The sequence below is a fragment of the Gouania willdenowi genome, chromosome 4, assembly GCF_900634775.1.
Source record: "Gouania willdenowi chromosome 4, fGouWil2.1, whole genome shotgun sequence".
NCBI lineage: Eukaryota > Metazoa > Chordata > Actinopteri > Blenniiformes > Gobiesocidae > Gouania > Gouania willdenowi.
The window spans coordinates 29,247,133-29,267,217 of record NC_041047.1 but is presented as its reverse complement, the minus strand read 5'-3'; the positions used below and the strand labels follow the sequence as shown (position 1 = coordinate 29,267,217).

At 36.3% G+C, this 20,085-nt stretch overlaps 1 protein-coding gene across 1 annotated transcript; it reads left to right on the top strand.

Moving 5' to 3' along the window:
* The first annotated feature begins 406 nt into the window (after nucleotides 1-406).
* fkbp8 (FKBP prolyl isomerase 8) lies at nucleotides 407-18,670 on the top strand. Its single transcript, XM_028445204.1, has 9 exons — nucleotides 407-603; nucleotides 2,465-2,741; nucleotides 7,696-7,865; nucleotides 7,966-8,054; nucleotides 8,170-8,390; nucleotides 11,520-11,692; nucleotides 11,757-11,834; nucleotides 16,345-16,482; nucleotides 17,328-18,670. The coding sequence occupies exons 2-9, from the start codon at nucleotides 2,477-2,479 to the stop codon at nucleotides 17,412-17,414; spliced, it is 1,221 nt and encodes a 406-aa protein (XP_028301005.1). The 5' UTR covers nucleotides 407-603; nucleotides 2,465-2,476; the 3' UTR covers nucleotides 17,415-18,670.
* Nucleotides 18,671-20,085: the final 1,415 nt, after the last annotated feature.

Sequence of the window (20,085 nt, the reverse complement as noted above, 5' to 3'; positions counted from 1 at the left end):
CCTAGTTTGCACTTGTACATATACATGAAATACAAAATATGTAAGAAACTGATCATATCCAACAATAGGTGATAGATGTCAGTCCCAACAGGATCTTCCCTTTAAATTTCCTTGATTTTGTGACCAATTTCTATTTAACTAAGGGAAATATGGAAAATTGAAAGATTTTTTTTCAAAAGTTTACCATTAAAAATGACTGCAATCATGCGATATAAGCGTTTCATTTACACAATGATTCATGTTTTCTCTGTGACTTTTACTTTACCCTGTGGACCCAATTGGGTTCTCCAAAGGGCCATATTTTGCCCCCCGGGCCATGAGTTTGACACAGGTGGTTTACTGGGAACTCTATCAAACCTCCCTGTGAGGTCTCACACGTGTTGTTTATGATCCGGGGTATCTGGGCTCATTGATGACGTCACAGGAAGGACTGAAAGGAGCTCAAGGTTAGGATGATAAAGCGAAGTTAGTTCATGTTTTGCACTGATTAACATCCCCACATTACACAGTGCGGCTGTTTTCCAACAGCAGACTGACTTCACACACATTACCAACAGAAGCTTCAGCTCTGGACCAAAACAACCGCTGTAAAGACTGTTAAAGGTAAGCGTCTCTTAACTCTGAATAAAGCTTTAATATCACCCACGTCATTGGAAGCCAATGAATCTGGAAGATCAACGATAAACACAATATTATTCACCCATTCGCATTTTACTGACTAATGTAGGAAATCCTTACAGCTGGCTAGGCTAACGCTGATGCTACGCTGATGAGCTGTTAGCTAGTGTTGTGGCTCATCTGGTGACCGTGTTAACTTGTGCGATCCTAATGATATTTTTTACTGTATTATAGGAACGTATACCGTTGTTGTGCTCGGGAGAGGTTTTTGTAATTTCACTTTTTTTTTTTTACTGTGTTGTTTTTGCGTGCTACATCAACTACTGCTGGATGAAGCTCAAGTGAACAAACTTGACTGAAAACAGTTATTTAAAGTTGTGCCTTACTTTAGTTGTGAAGCTATAATTTTGCTATCGCTTTGGTTAAATAATCAGAAAGCCCTCGGCAACCTTCGATGTAGGCGGAAGTCGGTCACTATTTGCATGTGTCACCAGACAATCTCTAACACTGTCATGAAATGTTGTGTTTTTGTTGTCTTTTGTATACCTTATTTATTTGTGTTTAATTTGATATTAGTTTTATGTATTTCTTTGTACGGTAATCTTGCGTGTTTCTTACAATATGGGTGTGTATTGCCTGGCATCTGGCGATACGTGTCCCGATACATAGGTCACGATACGATGCGATATATCCCGATATTAAAGTATAACGCGATTATTGCGATTTTTAAAAAAAACGACTTAGGAACTAATCTGTAAATGTGTACACCTTCATGAGAACATTATGTATGAAATATATTTTCTTGGTTTATTTTACACTCAAAACATTGGCTTTAACGTGCCATGTGCCAACAACTTAAAATTAAAAAAAAAAACATACAATCTGCCTGTGGCTTTTAAACCAACTTTGACTTCAGTGCAACATGACTTTAGTGCAACATAACTGAGGTATTTCCTTAGAACAACAAATAAATGCAGAAAGTTAGTACTTTCTTTTTAGATTTTATTAAAAGAAAAAGAAAAAAAAAAAATATATATATATATATATATATATATATATATATTTTTATATTTTTTTTTTTGTCTTTTTTTTAAATTATTTAAAAAAATTGATATGGATGCATTTGGAATCAATCCTAGAATCGCGCAACATAATATTGCGCCATATCGATTTTTTATTTTTTTTCTCAACACCCCTACGTTACAATAACCTTTATTTGATGCAGGGCCCTTACTGTAAAGTGTTACCGTTTTGTTTATTGTTTTAAATTTTTTGTGTGTATTTAAATATTGTTTTTGAGTGTTTTGGGAGTCATTTTGTGTATTTTTGCTATATATTTTTTTTGTGTAGGGGTGTCCCGATCAGATATTGATATCAATATCGGTCCAATATCAGCCAGAAAACGAATAGCGGATTTTATCAGAATGCATCTAAAATAACCGATATAAGCATACTGTTGCTGACTATTGTTTTCTGTTTGCGTAACATCACTTGATCAAGCCTTTTCTAACATTCCACCCTGCAAAATAAGTAATAGTGTATTATTCGTGCTGATGTCGGATCAATATTGGTATCGGCCGATACGCAAGGCTGCAATATTGGTATCGTATCAGAAGTGAAAAAGTTGTATTACGACATCCCAAGTTTTGTGTATTAATGTAATTTTGTATGTTTATGCTGAAGGCAGCACAAAGTTAGACCAAAGGCTGCTTGTGGCTCCAGTGCCACCAGTGTCTCATGTCTGGGCTAGTGTGAGACTTTAATGGAGACTCTGAGAAGCTGCCAGTTAATACTGGTAATCTACTTTGTTTTAGTAGTACTCGTAATTCATTTTCTTGTGTTTCAGGCTGTTTTTCCAATGACTGATACATCGGAGACAGTGGACCCCCATCAAAGCGGTGACAGTGCGCCAGGCATGAAGAAGAGTGGCCTGACCTCGCTGCTGGACAGCGGGGAGGACTTTGAGATGCTGGACGAGGAAGAGTTTGATGATGAGCCCCCTCCTCTGGAAGATGCCGGGGGTGGGGATGGCATTGACCCGGATCAGTCCAAGAGGAAAGAAACAGACGGCCCTTCAGATTCAGACCCCCAACAGCCTGCTGATGAGTGGTTAGATGTCTTAGGTAGGAACCAAATGCTTCATTACATAAAACAGTGTGGTACAGCATTCACAGCGAATATTTAGTAAAATCATTTGATTAACAAGCAGTTACCCTTTAGGGGTGAGTATTGGCAAGGATGTTGCAATACGATACGTACCACGATACTTGCGTCACGATACGATATTATCACGATATACCGCTATATTCTACCCAGTTAATATCAAAATTAAATGTAGAGATGAAAAATCAAGTTGCGGTATATGTTCATCAAAATATATTGATCATTCACAGGACAAATTGAGTCAAAACTATTTGCTTCAAAACATCCTATTTATTATTATTATTATTATTATTATTATTATTATTATATCTACGGCGCCATCTACCAGAGTGGAGGTGCGGAAGTGGCACAATTTTTAGTTAGGCTGCTCCGCTGAGAAGTGACAATGTCTCCAGCAGTAGAAAACACACATCCACGAAATTATGAAAAATACAATAAAAAAATATTGGAAAAATATCAGAATTTTTTTTTAAAAAATTATTACAAAAAAAAAAAAGATAAAAAATAAATAAAATCGATTTAAATTGGCACCCAAAAAATGCGATATATCGGGAAATCTATTTTATTTTATTTTTTTACACCACTACTACCCATTGGACATAAACTAGTTTATGATTAAATTAAATGCAAAACACAGGTAGCAGAATGCTTGTGTGTTTATGATCCAATGAAGGAAAAGAGAAGGACAGCTTGGTTGATGAGTTTCTCTCTGTTTTGACTGAATGGATCATTTAGACGTGGTTTGTATATAAGTCACTCCCCAGTGCTGTAAGCTGGAGGTTCACTCCACATGTTGTTCCCTTATTGTATTTACATAAAGGTGGTGCTGTAAGACCACAGTTTTATATACCTGAAAAATAATATTTTGAATCTTAAGTTACAGTACAGAAAGACTTTATTTTTCAAGATCATGGCGTGGTCAGTACAGCTGTAATCGAGTTAGTCCATTCAGACCGGACACAGCCCGAGCCTGACAGAATACGATCCTAACCCGAATAAAGCCAAACATGTCCAACATGTGCGCACACACAGCGGGGGCCCAATAATTTCCACGTTAACGGAATTGCGGACAGAATCACAGCATTAACCAATGAAAACGAAATCTATTGTTGAACGTAGAAATTGACAGAATGTGGATGAAACGCTGTCACTGTGAGGCAAAGGACTTTGTTTTTTTTTTTTTAAACGGGGAAATGTTTCCGGGGGCCGCTCGTTAAGTACACTGCCCACCCCCTCCCATTATTCTGGCCCCTAGTGGTGAAATAACTGATGCATCTTTGCGTCCATTTGTTTTTGTTTAATCATTATGGTCTGCAATGATGTCATCAGTATATTTTAAATTAGGTTAATTTTGAATTAAGTTGATCAAAACTTAATCAATAAACCTGCTCAGATTCAGTAAACCATTGATCCCTGAGGAGAAATTGGGTGACCCTTAACAGCTCCACTTCCTCCCACTGCCTCTGCCAAACTACCAGAAGCCACGCCTCTACTTTTCTGCACGCGCATGGTGGAACATAACGAGGTCGCATCGGGTCGCATTGATAAATTTCTATGGGTCGGGTAAGAGCCAAAATCATATTTACCTGTTTGCTGTTGTGTCGCGCGGCCTTGTCTCTGTGTACAGTTCCCCATTCACTTTGATTGACAGACTCAAAAATAGGAAGTCGAAGCCTATTGGCTGGGTGCACTCGACGATCGTTTCCATTTGTATGTATATATATATATATTAATGTATATGAATGACCAGCCGTAGGGTTGGGCACCGAGAACCGGTTCCAAATAGGAACCGCTTCCGTACGTCCGGTTCCAGAACCGTTACGAAGATGTTTGCATTTCGATTCCTAAATGCCCGCACTAGTTTCCGCAGGGTTTGTATAAGATGCGTTCAGAACGCCACTGCGGTGTGTGTGTACAGCCTGTACATGGACGCATTTACTCCGCCTCTGGGTCCTAGTGCCTGCCGACTGGTGAAGCCTTTTTCGTTTACCGAGGTTCGTGGGTAAGTCTGCATGTTTATGCCTCTGTCCATCCACTCTTTTCATTATATCCATGTCTTTTAAGGCTCTTATTAAATAGCGTCGGCTGTCGTCCGGGCCGCCGCCATCTTGGATTATGTTGTCACCAGCGTGTCATTGCCGCAAGTTGCACTAGCGCAGAATGACCCAAATAACTGTAAAAAGGTTTTATATTAGTCTATTTTCTTTTTAAAGTGTTGTTTTTTGTGGCTTTAGACTCCAATTACACATTTGTATATAATATGTTCCCTACAATATAAATAGGTTCACAATATAACTATTTTTATAGTTTCTGTTTCCACTGTATCCAGGATAATAATAATCTTTCTCAACAAGAACTGTTGATTTATTTGTCACATGAGTGTTCCAGGGTTTGAATTTGTTTTATTTAGTTTCACATCTACCTGTAGCTTTTTGTTTTTTAGACTGCTGACAACTTGTTTGTAAAAGTGAACCTTGCTGAAATAAAACTACAGTTACAGTTGGAGACCTTTGTAATGGAATACCCTAGTTACATTACAGCAACCAAATTAAACTGTATCAACTAAGTGAATCAATAAAAATGGCCTGTGTAAAGGCTTTTTCAAATTAAAAAAAATATATTGTGAAATCTGTGACCTGTTGACCTGCACAACTCAAAGAATCGGAATCGAGAATCATTTAGAACAGGAACCGAAACAGAATTGTTAAAATCCAAACGATGCCCACCCTAACCAGCAGTAGACCATAGTAAAAGATTCGTTAGGTATTTTTTTGCATTTCAAAAGAATCATACATAAATATAGATTTCTCAGAAACTCCGGATATCAGCCTTAATGCTTCCCTTTTAATTGTAGCTTACTCATTATTTTAAATTACATTTTGATTTTTGACATTAATTTTTGTTTAATTATGGTTTTCTTTTATGATTAGTATTTATTTTGTTTCCTCACGAGTTAAAAACTGATATTTTCAGAAGAAAAAACGGAATAAAAAAAATAATAATGTGAAAAAGACAGAAATTTGGGAAAAAAAATAAAAGTGATTTTATTGGGCCCACACAGCTCAAGAACGAGTCCTTGAAATGGTTTTAAACATAATGTATTGATTTGCCAAATGCAGGCCTTTCAATTCACCTCCTTAGCATTTGCTCATCTTTCTCGCGCTAATCGAAACGCAATCCGACCCGGGCAAAGATCTTCAGCTCTAATGGTCAGTGTCTTTTTTTTTTAAATAATAATCAATATGGTTTATAATGTGGTATGATGTTAATCACATTTAGTCATAGTAGAAAAAAAGGCTTTTAAAGGTTAGCGAGGAGTAGGACTGAAGTACTTCAAAATAATGTTACTTGTGTCTCATCAATGTACTATCCCAGTATTGATTATTAATCAGAGATACCATGGAATCTAATTGAGTTCACATTCAGGAGCTTTAGGCGTTGTGATCTCCATGAAAGTGTTTGAGCTGTGAGCACTGCAGCATGACTCAGCAATGTCTCATTGTCAGTGTTGGGCAAGTTTCTCTAAAATTGTAATACATTTTGTGTTACTAGTTACAGGCATAAGCATGTATCTTGTTTGTATTCCAAACACTACTTTAAGTTACTTTTAGCTCATCACACATGTATGTTATGTGAAGCCATTTTAAAATACTAATGTTATTACATTGATACCATTACAGATTTGTGTCTACAAATATGATGTGACAAAAACACTTTCCTTTTCCTTATAATGTTTTATTGACCTTTGAATCAGTCATCAGCACCTTCACATATTCTTATGTAACAATGTAAACAGATAGTCATTCATTTAAAATGTGCAACATTTGCAAAACAATGCTTAAACCTAGGCTAACAAAAACATCCTCTAGGAATACAACATTCAATCATTCATCATAAAACAAATGACTGGAAATGTAAAATGTAACTGTAAATACATTTTTAATGTAATTGAAATAAGATATAAAATATGTATTAGAGCCAAAAAGGCTATTTACCAAATACAACTTTGTATATTTTAAACAAAAACCTTTGTGTGTGTGTGTTTTTTTTAATTAGTTTTCATTGGAATATCAGTGGAATTCATGAAAGGTGCAGTCTGCAACTCTCAGATCCCTCTCTCTCCCCTCTCTCCCGCTGCTCTCTTTCTCTGCCTCCAAACTTTCCAAAGTTCCTCCCTCAGAGGAGCTAACATGCTAACGTTAGTTCGACAGCAACATCACACTAATATAACATCCAACAAAGCATATTACTGCAGCGCTTCTCTCTCTCTATGTGCACACACCTCAGCAGCAGCAACACAGTGTCACTTACAGCAGCCCACACGGAGGCTACTGCATCCACATGAACAACACACGCACTACAGAGTTCTAGTGTAACAGTTACAAATCAAACATAATGTAAATCATGCAGCAGTAATTACCTTTCAAGCAGAAAAGTTGCTAATTCCATCTTCTACTCCTCCAGACCATACACTGTAAAAAAGATGGCGTTACTGCTCCGGCAAAGGGGTGGGGTCTGTGAGCAACAGCTGTCAGACAGCCCATCAAACACAATCCTGGCTCTGATTGGTTCTTTTTGCTCGGTCGCAGTGTATTCTGGAAATCTGCCAAAGGCTGCAGGAGCAGCAGGTGGAACTCAATGAGCCTGTTTTTTACACACAAACTACTAGTTTGATATAAAGCTGTTTTTACATAGTGACAGCTTTAGCAAATATGACAAAATGTCACTTTTAAAAGAGTTGCAGACTGCACCTTTAAAGTCTCCATGTAACTTGCGTTACTGTGTTAATGCTGATTTTTGTTTCAGTGATGCATTATATTACTGAAAAAAGGAATATATTACAGTAACTCTTTACTTTTGTAATAATGTGTTACTCCCAACATTGCTCACTATGAAGTCTATGACCCTGGACAGGAAATGGGCTGCTAAAGAAAAAGGTGCTGCACGCTGGAGCAGGAAGAGACAGTTGGCCACAGAAAGGACAGAATGTAAAGATTCATCTAAAAACGTGCCTGATGGATGGGACGCCGGTGGAGGAGCTGCCAGAGCTCTGGTTCACACTTGGAGACGGAGACGTCATTCAGGTAGAACCTCACCATGTGCTCACATGCTGGCTTTGACTCTCCTGTGTACCTATTTTTCTGATCCATAAATCACAGCAGATATTTGATTTTGTTTTTTCAGGCACTGGATCTGACGGTGCAGCTCATGGAAATGGGAGAGACGGCGCTCATCCACACTGATGGAAAATATGCATATGGAGCCCGTGGAAAGTAATGAGGATGTCCTAATGATATTTAAGCTCACAGTTGTAACAAAGCACTTAAATATTCTTTAAATGATTTTACTTTCTTAGCTTTAGCTTGATTATGTTTTTCCTCCTTCCAGTCTTGATCCTGAGATTCCCTCAATGGCTGAGCTGTCACTTGAAGTGAAGTTGCTGGAAGCTACCGATGCTCCAGACCTGGAGCTGATGCCCCCCCCTCAGAAGATCACCCTGGCCACCAGCAAGAGGGAGCGAGGCAATGTCCACTATCAGCGCGGAGACTACGCCTTTGCCGTCAACTCGTATGGCATCGCCCTGCAAATAACAGAGTCCAGTTCTAAAGGTGATGGAATCCCTTTTAGATATTAAGGCTTTTTTGTTTTTACTTAATAACACGGTTCATGCCTTTTTAGGGTTTGTGATTACGTTACACTTGCGGTCATCAGCATGGTGCCCACAGCCATGTGGCCCTCAGGAGCTCAAATCTAAAAGTCATCTAAAATCTGATTTACTTTCCAGGATTCAAACTCACAAAGATAAATACAGATGACAGATGTAATTAATACTTACTAGAGTTAAATACAACTGATACAATTTTTAAGTATAAAATCAACAATCTTAAAATAATTATTTTCACTAAAACATTTTGACAAATGTTTTTAGGTGTTGCAGATCTGGTGTAAGGTCAGTTGTATGTCATATATAAGAAATTATTTTAAAAACGCAAGGTGGATTTTCTTTCAAATTTAATGAAAATGAAACTATCCACCTATAAAAGCAGGAAAGGTCTGCGTGCGTGTTTGTGGAGCGAATATCTCCCCGACGCATTATCTGTTCAACCTGAAACTTTGGCTTTCGGCTTCCAAATACTTCTCAAATAATTCTCCAAACACACCCACGCCACACATAAGGTATTTATAATAAAAATATACTAATTGAGTAAAATAAAACAAAAACCTAAACATTATTTATCCAAAAAGTACACAAAACGACAACAGAAATGCGCAAAAATATACAAAAAGGCTCCAAAAACACACAGAATGACTCCAAAAAACATTAATTACAGAAAAATACAGCAACAAAAATATGAAAATGACTCAAAATACACAAAACTAAATTTTTTACAGAAAATACACAAAATGACAACAGAAATGCACAATTCACCAAAAAATATACAAAAATACACAAAATGACTGAATAATCACACTACAATGGCAACAAAAAACAATAATTATACAAACAATGCACAGAAAGATACAAAAATACACATTATGACTCCAAAAAACATACATTACAGAAAAATACAGCAAACAAAAAAAAACCAAACACATTTATCATGTGCATGTCCCATAGAATTGAACCAGGGAAATCCTACACACTATTTTACTTTGCACCCACAAATAAACCCCTTTATAACACTACAGAGTACAGAGTATGTACACCTCTTTGTACATCCAACCTTCAAACACATACTCATTTGGCCGTAATTGACAACTCTACTTAAGCTCCTCCCACTATATGATTACATACTTCTGACGGGCACTGTACTAGTTGTATAAATTATGAGAAATACAATGTTTCATGTTGAAACTTAAATATTTCATTTTTTAAGTTACTGCTAGTCTTGCCTACTCATGTACCCTCTAATTAAAGTGAAACAGTAAAAATGTAGCATTTAAAGAAGTGCTTTTCTAACTGACAGCCCTTCGGACTACACAGTACCTATAAAGTAGCTCAGAGTTTCAAAAAGGTTGGTGAATCCTTCATTACACAAAGTTTACAGAGAATTTGAAGACAATTGTGAAACAGATACAAGATAAACTGAACAAAAATATGTAAACAAAAGTTTTAGTTTTATGTACTCGTTTTCCATGAGCTGAACTTTATCTACGTTGACAAAAGGCCCATTTCTCTCAAATGTGTCTAAATCTGTGTCAGTGAGCACTTTTCCTTTTGCAGAGATAATCTAGGTGTGTCATATCAAGATACTGATTAGGCTGCATAATCTATGCAATTTAACCTTATTTATATAGCGCAGCCTAATACAAAAAGTCATCTCATGGCACTCATCACAAAATAGAGAGTTTTGTTTTCATTTTTTTTTTTTAAACTAACTTTTCCACATCAACCAGCAACAGCAATGATGGAGATGATGAACCTAAAGCGGAGCCAGAGGAACATCCGTCTGATAACACTGTTCACTTTAGAGCCTTTTATTGTGGACAGTTTAAGGCACACCTGTGCAATCAGCATCTTGATATGACACACCTGTGAGGTGGAGGGATTATGGTGCCAAAGGAGAAGTGCTCACTAACATTAATTTGCAGAGGTGTAAAGAGTACTTATATATATTCTACTCAAGTAGAATTACTGTTACTTGATTTAATTTGTACTCAAGTACAAGTAAGTCATATGTAAAAAGGGCTCAATTAAATAGTACTCAAAGTAAAAGTTACTAGTTGTTTTGGTAATAAATGTTGCCATGGTTCCCTTGCATACAATAAACATCTCATGTATAAACTTAAAAAGGAAGAGATTAAATTTTGCACATCAGCATCTGTATATAATAAAAGTTTTGTCAAAATGTACAAGCCTTTTTAAAAGAACTAAAATAACACCAATAAATTCAATTTAAAAACTAAAAAATTATATAGATACATTTATGAACTGTAAAACTGAGAAAATAACCAGCATTCAATGCTGTTTTGGCGCCATGCATTATGCTTAATCTGATTGGTCGACTATGATGTAATACATTTGATTGTTGTCTGGTCATTTAGTTCATTTGTAGTTTCATAATGTCTGTTGATCATTTTAAAACACAAAATTATAATTTACTCAGTAATGGTTTGGGTATAGAAATGTAATAAATTCCATCTTTTAAAATGTACTTAAGTACAAGTAAAATGACTGATTTCAAAATGTACTCATAAAAGCAACTCAAGTACTCGTGATCCGTTACAAATTTTTGAACAAAATTATAAGAAATAGGCCTTTGTGTACATAGAAAAACTTTTAGATCCGAGTCAGCTCATGAAAAATGGGAGCCATAACAAAAGTGTTGCATTAATATTTTTGTTCAATGCATGTTTAGGCAATGCAAGGCAAATGTATTAGTATAGTGCATTTCATACACAAGGCAACTCACTGTGCTTTACATGATCATAAAGTGCAACAGAAAACATTCAACAGCATAAAAATCAATAAGAACATTAAAATCAGCAGCAAAAAAATGTAAAATCAGCAGTAAAAACATGTCATTAACAAACATAACATCAACAACAACATGACCATTGGTATTGGTATTTACAAGTCACAAAAGGAACTTTTCATGGAACATTGTAAATTCACAACTATTATCCAAATAAAATCAATGCAAGTGGCCAATGTGAAACTATAGTATGACTGGATTGATGCTTTTGTTGGTCGTTGATAGTGCATGAGTTTTTACTGTTTCCTGTTTCTGTGGCAGTTGATATTAGCCCTGAAGAGGAGAACCAGCTGATGGATGTGAAAGTGAAATGTTTTAACAACATGGCTGCTTCTCAGCTGAAACTAGACCACCACGATGCAGCGCTAAAGTCCTGCGTCTCAGCGCTGGCACATGAGCCTGAAAATGTGAAAGCACTTTTCCGCATGGGAAAGGTACGGTACATGCTGTTGTAGGTTTTGGCAGGTCGTCCTGTTAATGATGATGTGTTCACTCCAGGTCCTGGCCTTGCAAGGAGAATACTCAGAGGCCATCCAAACACTACGGAAGGCCCTAAAGCTGGAGCCAAGCAACAAGGTACACTATGTCTGCCCTAACCTCCTAATTACATTTAGGGCAGGGGTCACCAACACAGGGGCCGTGGGCATCAGATAGCCCACGTGGACCAATAGAGGTGCCCTCAGGCCTGTTCTAACACCACTAGTCCCCAATGAGCTCAGCCTTCTTCTCACATTAACCATCTATAAATGTTTTATTTATTTTTTTTCACTTTTTGACAAATGTGTTCAAGTATCACAGTTTTTGTTAAATATGGTGCAGATTTTAGTTTTTAAGATTTTTATGTTTTTTAAGCGTTTTATAAAATCTTGCATAATCGTTGAATTGTATCAGGATCAGAATAACTTTATTTATCCCAGGGGGGAGGGGATTTCTTATGTCACAGATAGTGGCGGCTGGTCAATAGCGGGTGCTCGGGCGCCGCCCCACCACTCGTCACGTTAGGTTGAGTAAGATATAAAAAATTAATAATGAATTAAAAATACTACAAAAACAAATGTATATTTGTATTTAGATAATCAGAATAAATATTATATAGATAATGATGATATGAAAAGTAGTTTTGTTCATCTGTGTCTGATTGGTGACGTGTTTCCTCCTTGGGGCTCAAAAATCTTTACTGTCCACTCTTGTTATAAGTTGTACATGCAGTAAACTCCTCTTCAATATGAGTCATTGGAGTGTCTGTGGCGCAGCTTACATGCGCCCAGATACAGTCTGCGGCTGTGCAGAGTTGAATGCAGCTGGATCATTTACACAACACCACCTCCCGCCATGGGGGGGCTGACGTCACAGTGGTCCATCATAAAGTGGCTGATTGACAGGTGAAAGCATGGAACGTTAGAAGGAGAAGCAAAATGAAAAAAGATGAATTCAGTAATTCTGCTTTCCCTGCATACCTGCTGACTCAGCATGGATACAGACAGGAAGGACCCATTTAAAGCACTTTTCAGAGAAGGCAAAGAAACATGAACAAACTGGGAACCAACTACAATTGATGATATCAAATCTTGAATATGTCCATATTTTCTAAACTAGGTCTTAAATGATATTTTGTCAGGTCTTAAATTATGTATATTCATTTACCACTTCCTTTGTCACCCCCATGTAATTACTTGTTAAACTAACTAAAACAAAAAAGGTAAAATTTGAAAAACTAAATAAAACAAATTAAATTTCAAGAAGTATAATAACCCTGACACTCACTCACTCTATTGTAGATACCAGAGTTTCTCAAATTAATAGAAATCAATCTATTAATTAAATAAATATAGCCACTAAATACTGTTTCTTTCCACTTATTTACAATATGAGATTCTTTAAAATGTGCGTTTTCACTCATTCATTCCATCGTTATGATCTATAGTTGTTTTTTTTACAGTATTCTGAGCAATATGTTATAGTCTGACATAAAGGGGGTACTTAGATTCAGAAATTAGAGAAAGGGGGTACTAGAGCCAAAAAATGTTAAGAACCACTGGTATATACTACATGTGTTCTTGCTTGTTTATGGGTTTTGTGGAAATACATGTGGTTAGTTTGAAAGCAGTTCTGTAACTGCAATTGTCCTTACTTATTTGTTCAAAGCTACACAAACCCTGTTTTTGGTGTATGTCTATTTTGGAGTTGTACTGTACATGATGATTTCTGATGAAATGTTTCAGAAGTGGTCATGAAAATTGGAACAATTGCAGAAATTAAAATTAATAAAGTGTTGCATGTTAAGTATTTATTAGCTTTTAAAGTTAATGCTAGTCATGCTTCATTTTCTTTCCCGCTGATGAAAGTAAAACTGAAATTTTAGTATTTCAATGTACAGTATATCAAACTGGTAGACTTTTGGGTTAATCAGTAACTTTGAAGTAGCTCATGGTTTAATAAATGTTGGCGACCCCTTATTTATGTTGTCTTATTATGATTAGCCAGTAGGGGGTGTAATAGGGTAAACTACCATGTCAAGTGCTGTGTGTGCAAGGTCAGCAGCACTGCTGATTCATCATTTCAGAGAAGCTATTTTCATCTGGCTGCTGTAAATAGGTTGACCATATGTGATACCTGTTTATGGGTGTCTGCTTGTATGACTGGGTGTATATATGCGTTTTGCTCACACAAGGGCATTTGTCACAGCTCAGTGGAATGTGTAGGCATGTTGGAGCTGCTCCACGCTGCAGCAGCATGTTCCTCCTGCTCAATACTTCACATCCCACTCCGCTCCAATAGCTGCTGCACATGGTCTGTCCTCCTGTTCCTGGCAACACATGCAGTGTAGATTAGATTAAGCATTATCTTTTGGAAACAGTGTAAATGTTAAAAATGCTGATTTAGCAAGACATGACCCAGTGTTTCTGGATTCTGCAAACGCACAGCGCTCACTTGTGTGAGGTCTTTACATTCCCCATCCTAAATCTGAATGAATGATTATCACTTTATTATATAATGTAACATGTTTATTATGACACTAGATCAGAGATGGGTAACTGTTATCACGACAGGGCCACACAAATATGATTGTTAGATCTGATGACCACATTATAAACATTTAGAATAACCAGTGATTTGAGCATTAATACAGGAAGGAACAAAAGGTTTGTGGGTTTTTATACTCATTTTGTGTGTATTGTGCATATTTGTAGTTGGGATTTTAAGCCATTTTTCTGTCATTTGCATGTGTGCTTATAGTCATCTTGTGTGTTTTTGAAGAAAAGTTGTGTATTGTTGTAGTTTTGTGCAATTTCTAGAATTTGGTGCTTTTTGGAGTAATTTTGTTCATTTTTCTCTCGTTTTGTATGTTTTTGTTGGGGTTTTATATGTGAGTTTTTATGCATTTACTTTGCACAAACTTAGATTGAGGGCCGCATGTGGCCCCCGGGCTGTCAGTTGTCCATGTCTGCATGAGATGGATATAGTTTTTTGAACCCCAGAGGAAAAATTCAGAAAACTAAAATTGTTTTGTAGTGTGGAATTAAGTGATATTACTCCATCAGAGAAGAATAGTCAGCAACAGTAGGTCTGAAAAAATTAACCTAACATATTTATTATTAATGAATGGGCTACATATCATATATTTTCACCTTTAACATAATAATATTCTACAATTGAAGAAAATAATTAATAAAGAATAAATCAGAAGACCCTGAAAAATAACTTCAATTAATTCAATAAAAACAAATTGTCTTAGATTTTAGAAGCAGTTTAATTTAATCTGATACTCTTTATTATTTTTGATATTAGATCGATATCAATGTTGGGTCGGGACACCTTATTTGTACATTATCGGAGCCAACTAAATCAGGTTCCCGCGGACCCTTAAAAAGTCTTAAAATCCCGGATCCCAGGGTGGGGGGCTGTTGGCTGGTGGTCGGGGGCACCTGTTAAGTTTGTTATTGGTGGTCGCTCGCGGGGGGTTTGTTTGGAGCGATGGTGTTTGGGGGTACGGCCTTGGGGCCCAGGGTGGGGGGTGTGATCCTTCCGGGCAGGCACTGGTGGTGGACTGGTGGGTGATGGTGACATACTAATAGCAATAATTATTTAATAATAATTTTCCATTTTTTATTTATTCCTCCCTCTCATTCACTTGACTATTAATAACCACACACACACACGCCACCCTCTGTGTATATTATTTAGGGGTATTAGTGTCGGTAATAAAAGTATGTATGATTTGTGCTGATATTGTATTGTATCGATACCAGTATCGACCAACACTCAAGGCTGCAATATCGGTATCGTATCGGGACATCTCTAATATTAACTGTAACTAATCAACTTTCGTCCTGTACTTTGTTTTTTTTTTTGGTTTTGTGTTTGCTTGTATTGTTTGTCTTGCAATAAAATAAAAGCATTAAACTCAAAATAAATGGTGACAATTGTTTTTATAAAAAATATATATATACATAATTTACTATAACATTGTGCAATAACGACAGCAGAACCAACTACAGAACAGTGACGTGGTCGCTGCGCGTCTCCATGTAGATGCGCGTCATGCTAGTAGCAATTTTCAACAACATGAGAAAATGTAAACAAAGATTTTTGTTAATGACTTTTATTTTTTTTTGTATTTTTGTTTTATAGATTTGTGGCTATTTTTGTCATCTTGTGTGTTTTTGTTTATTTGTGCCGGGTTTTTTTTGTGTGTGTGTGTGTGTGTGTGTGTGTGTGTTTTATTGACTTCTTGTGTGTTTACTTTGTGGGCCGCCAGTTGCACGTCTGCACTGGACCCTGGAAAAAATTGGCCCTAACTCTATGTAGTTGATTAGGCATTTGTTCCCCCAATTGTGTTTACTGTGAAGTTGGTCTTGAATTTAATTTCAAATGGCTTTAAAAAAAAAAGTCTGGAATTGAATTTGACTAAAGCTGTTGAAACCGTGTAAAAGTCTCCACCTCAACACCTGCCAGAGATGATACAATAGCCATTGGATGATTACTGCTTTAAAGCTATAGCTGTGTTATGAGTCACTCTGTGCTCGCTGAATATAAATGACTTTTATTTTACATGTTGAATTTGGTACGTCTCTGTCCATTAAAGACCATCCACGCTGAGCTCTCCAAGCTGGTGAAGAAGCACTCTGAGCAGAGGGGGGCAGAGCAGGCCATGTATAAGAAGATGCTGGGGAACCCCTCCAGTAGCAGCAGCACCCACAAACATCAGGCCAAGTCAACATGGGTGAGATGCTCATTCTTTGACCCCAACCATAGTCATCTATTCCTGCTTCAATTACAATTACGTCTTCAATTATCCATGTTTAATTACAACTCAATTATGATGACGGTGACCAGCATTTTTTCCAATTACAGTTAGAATTACAATTTTTTTTTTCCGCTGAAAGTCAATTACAATTACGTTTTCAATGACTAAAGTTCAAATTCGATTGATCACAATTACTGAGCATTTAATAAATGAGTCCATAAAACGTAACCTTCCTCTTGTGTTAGCTTTCTGTTAGCATCTCTTATGATGAGTCAGTTTGACCCATGTCTTAAATCAGCTTTAAAATACAACAAAAATATGATCTATCATCTAATTTGTTTTTCATCTTTCGGTTACATTGTTAGACTGCCTATCAATAAAAATATTAGTATGAATGTCTTTGGTGTGGGTGTCTGAGTTTTTTTTCTGTCAGTTTACCCTTTGATTTCAATGTATTTAATATTTGTTAACTACATACAGGTATGTGTAAGCCATATAATTCTAACATGGTTCCCCGGTTTTGTGTTTTAATTAAATTGTAGTTTTTATAGAATTTCCTTGCCAAATACAATTGCAAAGTCAATTATTTGAACTCAATTACAATTAAATTATGATTACAGTTACAACTATAATTACGCCATAATTGTAAATAACACAATTACAATTAGAATTGACCCCAACCGTGATAATGACTGAAGTTGTAAAATATTTAATATTAAGGTTGGTAATCAACATGGAGCTTTAGCCACGATAGGGAATTATTTAATGTCGCCACTTTCCTTGTGTTTACTCCACTGTTTTGTTCTTTTGTCTTTTCCCAGGGTTTTAGCTGGAAGTGGCTGTTTGGTGCCACTGCAGTAGCTATTGGCGGCGTTGCCCTGTCTGTCGTCATCGCTGCTAGAAACTGATTCAGGCGTCGTAGTAACGACGTGTCTCACTCAGCAGAGAGAGCGAAAACACTGAAGCACATCTGGCCGTGCCTTCTGACCGTGTGTTCCATGAGGGTGAAAACGTTTGTCAGTTCATGACCTCCTCACTGTCACTCTCTGTTCTCTGCTATGTTTGAGAAGTATGTGTGACATATGTCATCGTCCTCCATGGTTAGAAGATGCATTTTCATTTCATCCCTGTAAAGTGAAACATGTTCAGTTTGTTGACTTTAGTCACATAAATCATTTTTCTTATTGCTTACATCGTTGTCCTCGGTTACATTTATCCATCCATTTTCTGAACCCGCTTGCTTTTTTTCAGGGTTTCTCGAGCGCTAGGTGGGGGGTACACCCTGCAGGGCATCACACACACACACACACACACACACACACACACACTCCAATCCACCTAACAGTCATGTTTTTTGGATTGTGCGTGGAAGCCAGAGTACCCAGGGGAGAACATGCAAACTCCATAAAGAAAGGACCCAAGTGTCCACCCCAGGACTTAAACCCAGGACCTTCATGCTGTGAGGTGGACGTGCTCACCACTACGCCATCGTGCACCCCACTTAGTCACAGTCAAACAATAAATAACAAATATTTGAACTCCCACAATTGACCTTTGAGCCTGTTGTTCCCCTTTTAGAGACTCGTACCTAAACGTATTGATTAGAACTATTTAAGGATTCAAAGCATCTTTATTGAGCAGCTTTTTTTCATTCATTGTCCTCACTTCATTCCTGTGTTCATGCTGGACTAAAGGCAATAGCCTACCATATATTTACCAGCACAATAAAGGTGAGTTTCTAATATCTCATTTGTCCATTCATACAGTACAAAATGTAAATTATTCAATAAGCTACGATATTGGCTATTTTCAGGTTTTATTGCTTCCATTTTTTTTTTTTTTCATTTAAATGCCGCTATACCTTGAAATGATCAAGATGTGAAGATGATTTACCTGTTTTCTGATCATAAGCAAATTTTGAAGAATGTTAAGTTTTACTTAAATTGTTTTAATTTTTCTATTTATTTCATGATATATGTGTATATCTTTCCTATTTAACTACCTATTACAAGGCCTCTTCAGACAAGATGCTGGACCAATTGAGCCAAAATTTTAATAACTTTTAAGATGTAATGGCAATTTAAGCTGTTTTAAAAGTTAATGTCATTCCCTGTTTTTGTTATTTTGGTGTTGATTACAATAAAATGTGTTTTTTTTATTTTAATTTTTTTTCCACAGTGAAGCTCTTTGTGTGTGAAATATGTTGGGGGGGTTTTGTCAATCAATAATCGAAATATATTTTGTCAATTGTTGTAATGTTCATAGTTTTTACTCTCATGCCTGCATATATATATATATATATATATATATATATATGCCTTTTTCTTGCATTTTGAATATTACCTCTAAACAGTTGATTGTGGCATTTATACTCATCTTTATTATTATTTTTGAGCCACATATGCAGTTCTGAAGACCATAACATTTGACTTGATGTATATATTTTTTAAACTGTATCAGTTAACCAAAACATTGAAAATAAATCAGATCAGGATTATAGTTTCAAAGGAATGGGATGGTCGCAAAGAAAACTATTTCAAATTAAAGTATAAAAAAATATATAATGCACGTTTCCTTTTCCAAATTTTAGTCACAGGTCAGTTTTGGGCTGGAAAACTAGCAATTTCAACATTAATGTCCCCACGTTTGCACTTTATACGACGTATAAATGATAGATTAGGTATGTAAGACGCCCACAATATCCAGGCATTAAGTGACGGATATCAGTCTCTGCAGGATAATGTTTATTTTATTGATATTGTGACCAATTTTGGTTTTTTTTTTGGGTGTCATTGTAAGGAAAATTGAGTTTTTTCAACTATTTGAGACATAAAATGACTGCAGTCATGAATGGGGAATTTTCCATCTTCCAAATATTGTCGAGATTCATTGAATTTGTGTATTTAGAAGGACTGGGGATCTGAATTATTTGATCATTAGATGTTCTGCATCCAAAGAGAACATGCCTCACTCGTCCATCAGTGTCCTCGTTTTTTATTATTCGAAACATAGAACAAATACAATGACAATTCACAGAAACTGATACCACAACAAAAATTAACAGTGATATTTATACCTCCAAAAGACTTTTCATTGGGAGCATATTGCACTTCAACATTATCTGAGTGCTTATAGTGCAAATTTATAAAGCATTCTGAAAACTGAAATAACAAAATAGATATAAAAATACACAAGAATATGTGGGTAAAAATAAAACAAATGATCTTCATTACAACAATGGAGGAAAAAAATAAGAGAAAGAGATTAGCATAATTTTAAGCAAATAAAAAATATTCAGATTGGGCAATGTCTTTTTTTTTTTGTTAATGCTTTTTAATAACAAAAAAGGTTCGTCTTTTAAGGCAGGCCATGGTGGGGGGATTTAGAATTTGGCTATAATGATAATATTTACCAGAATTTTTTACTTTTTTTATTTTCCATGAAATTTCCAATCCAATATATTACAGAGAAAAAAGTATATGTTCATGGCAAATAATCATTGATGCCATCAGTGTCCACGTGCTGTGAGTTTTCCCTGCACACTGATGACGTGTCTCTAACGTAGCTTGATGACGTCAC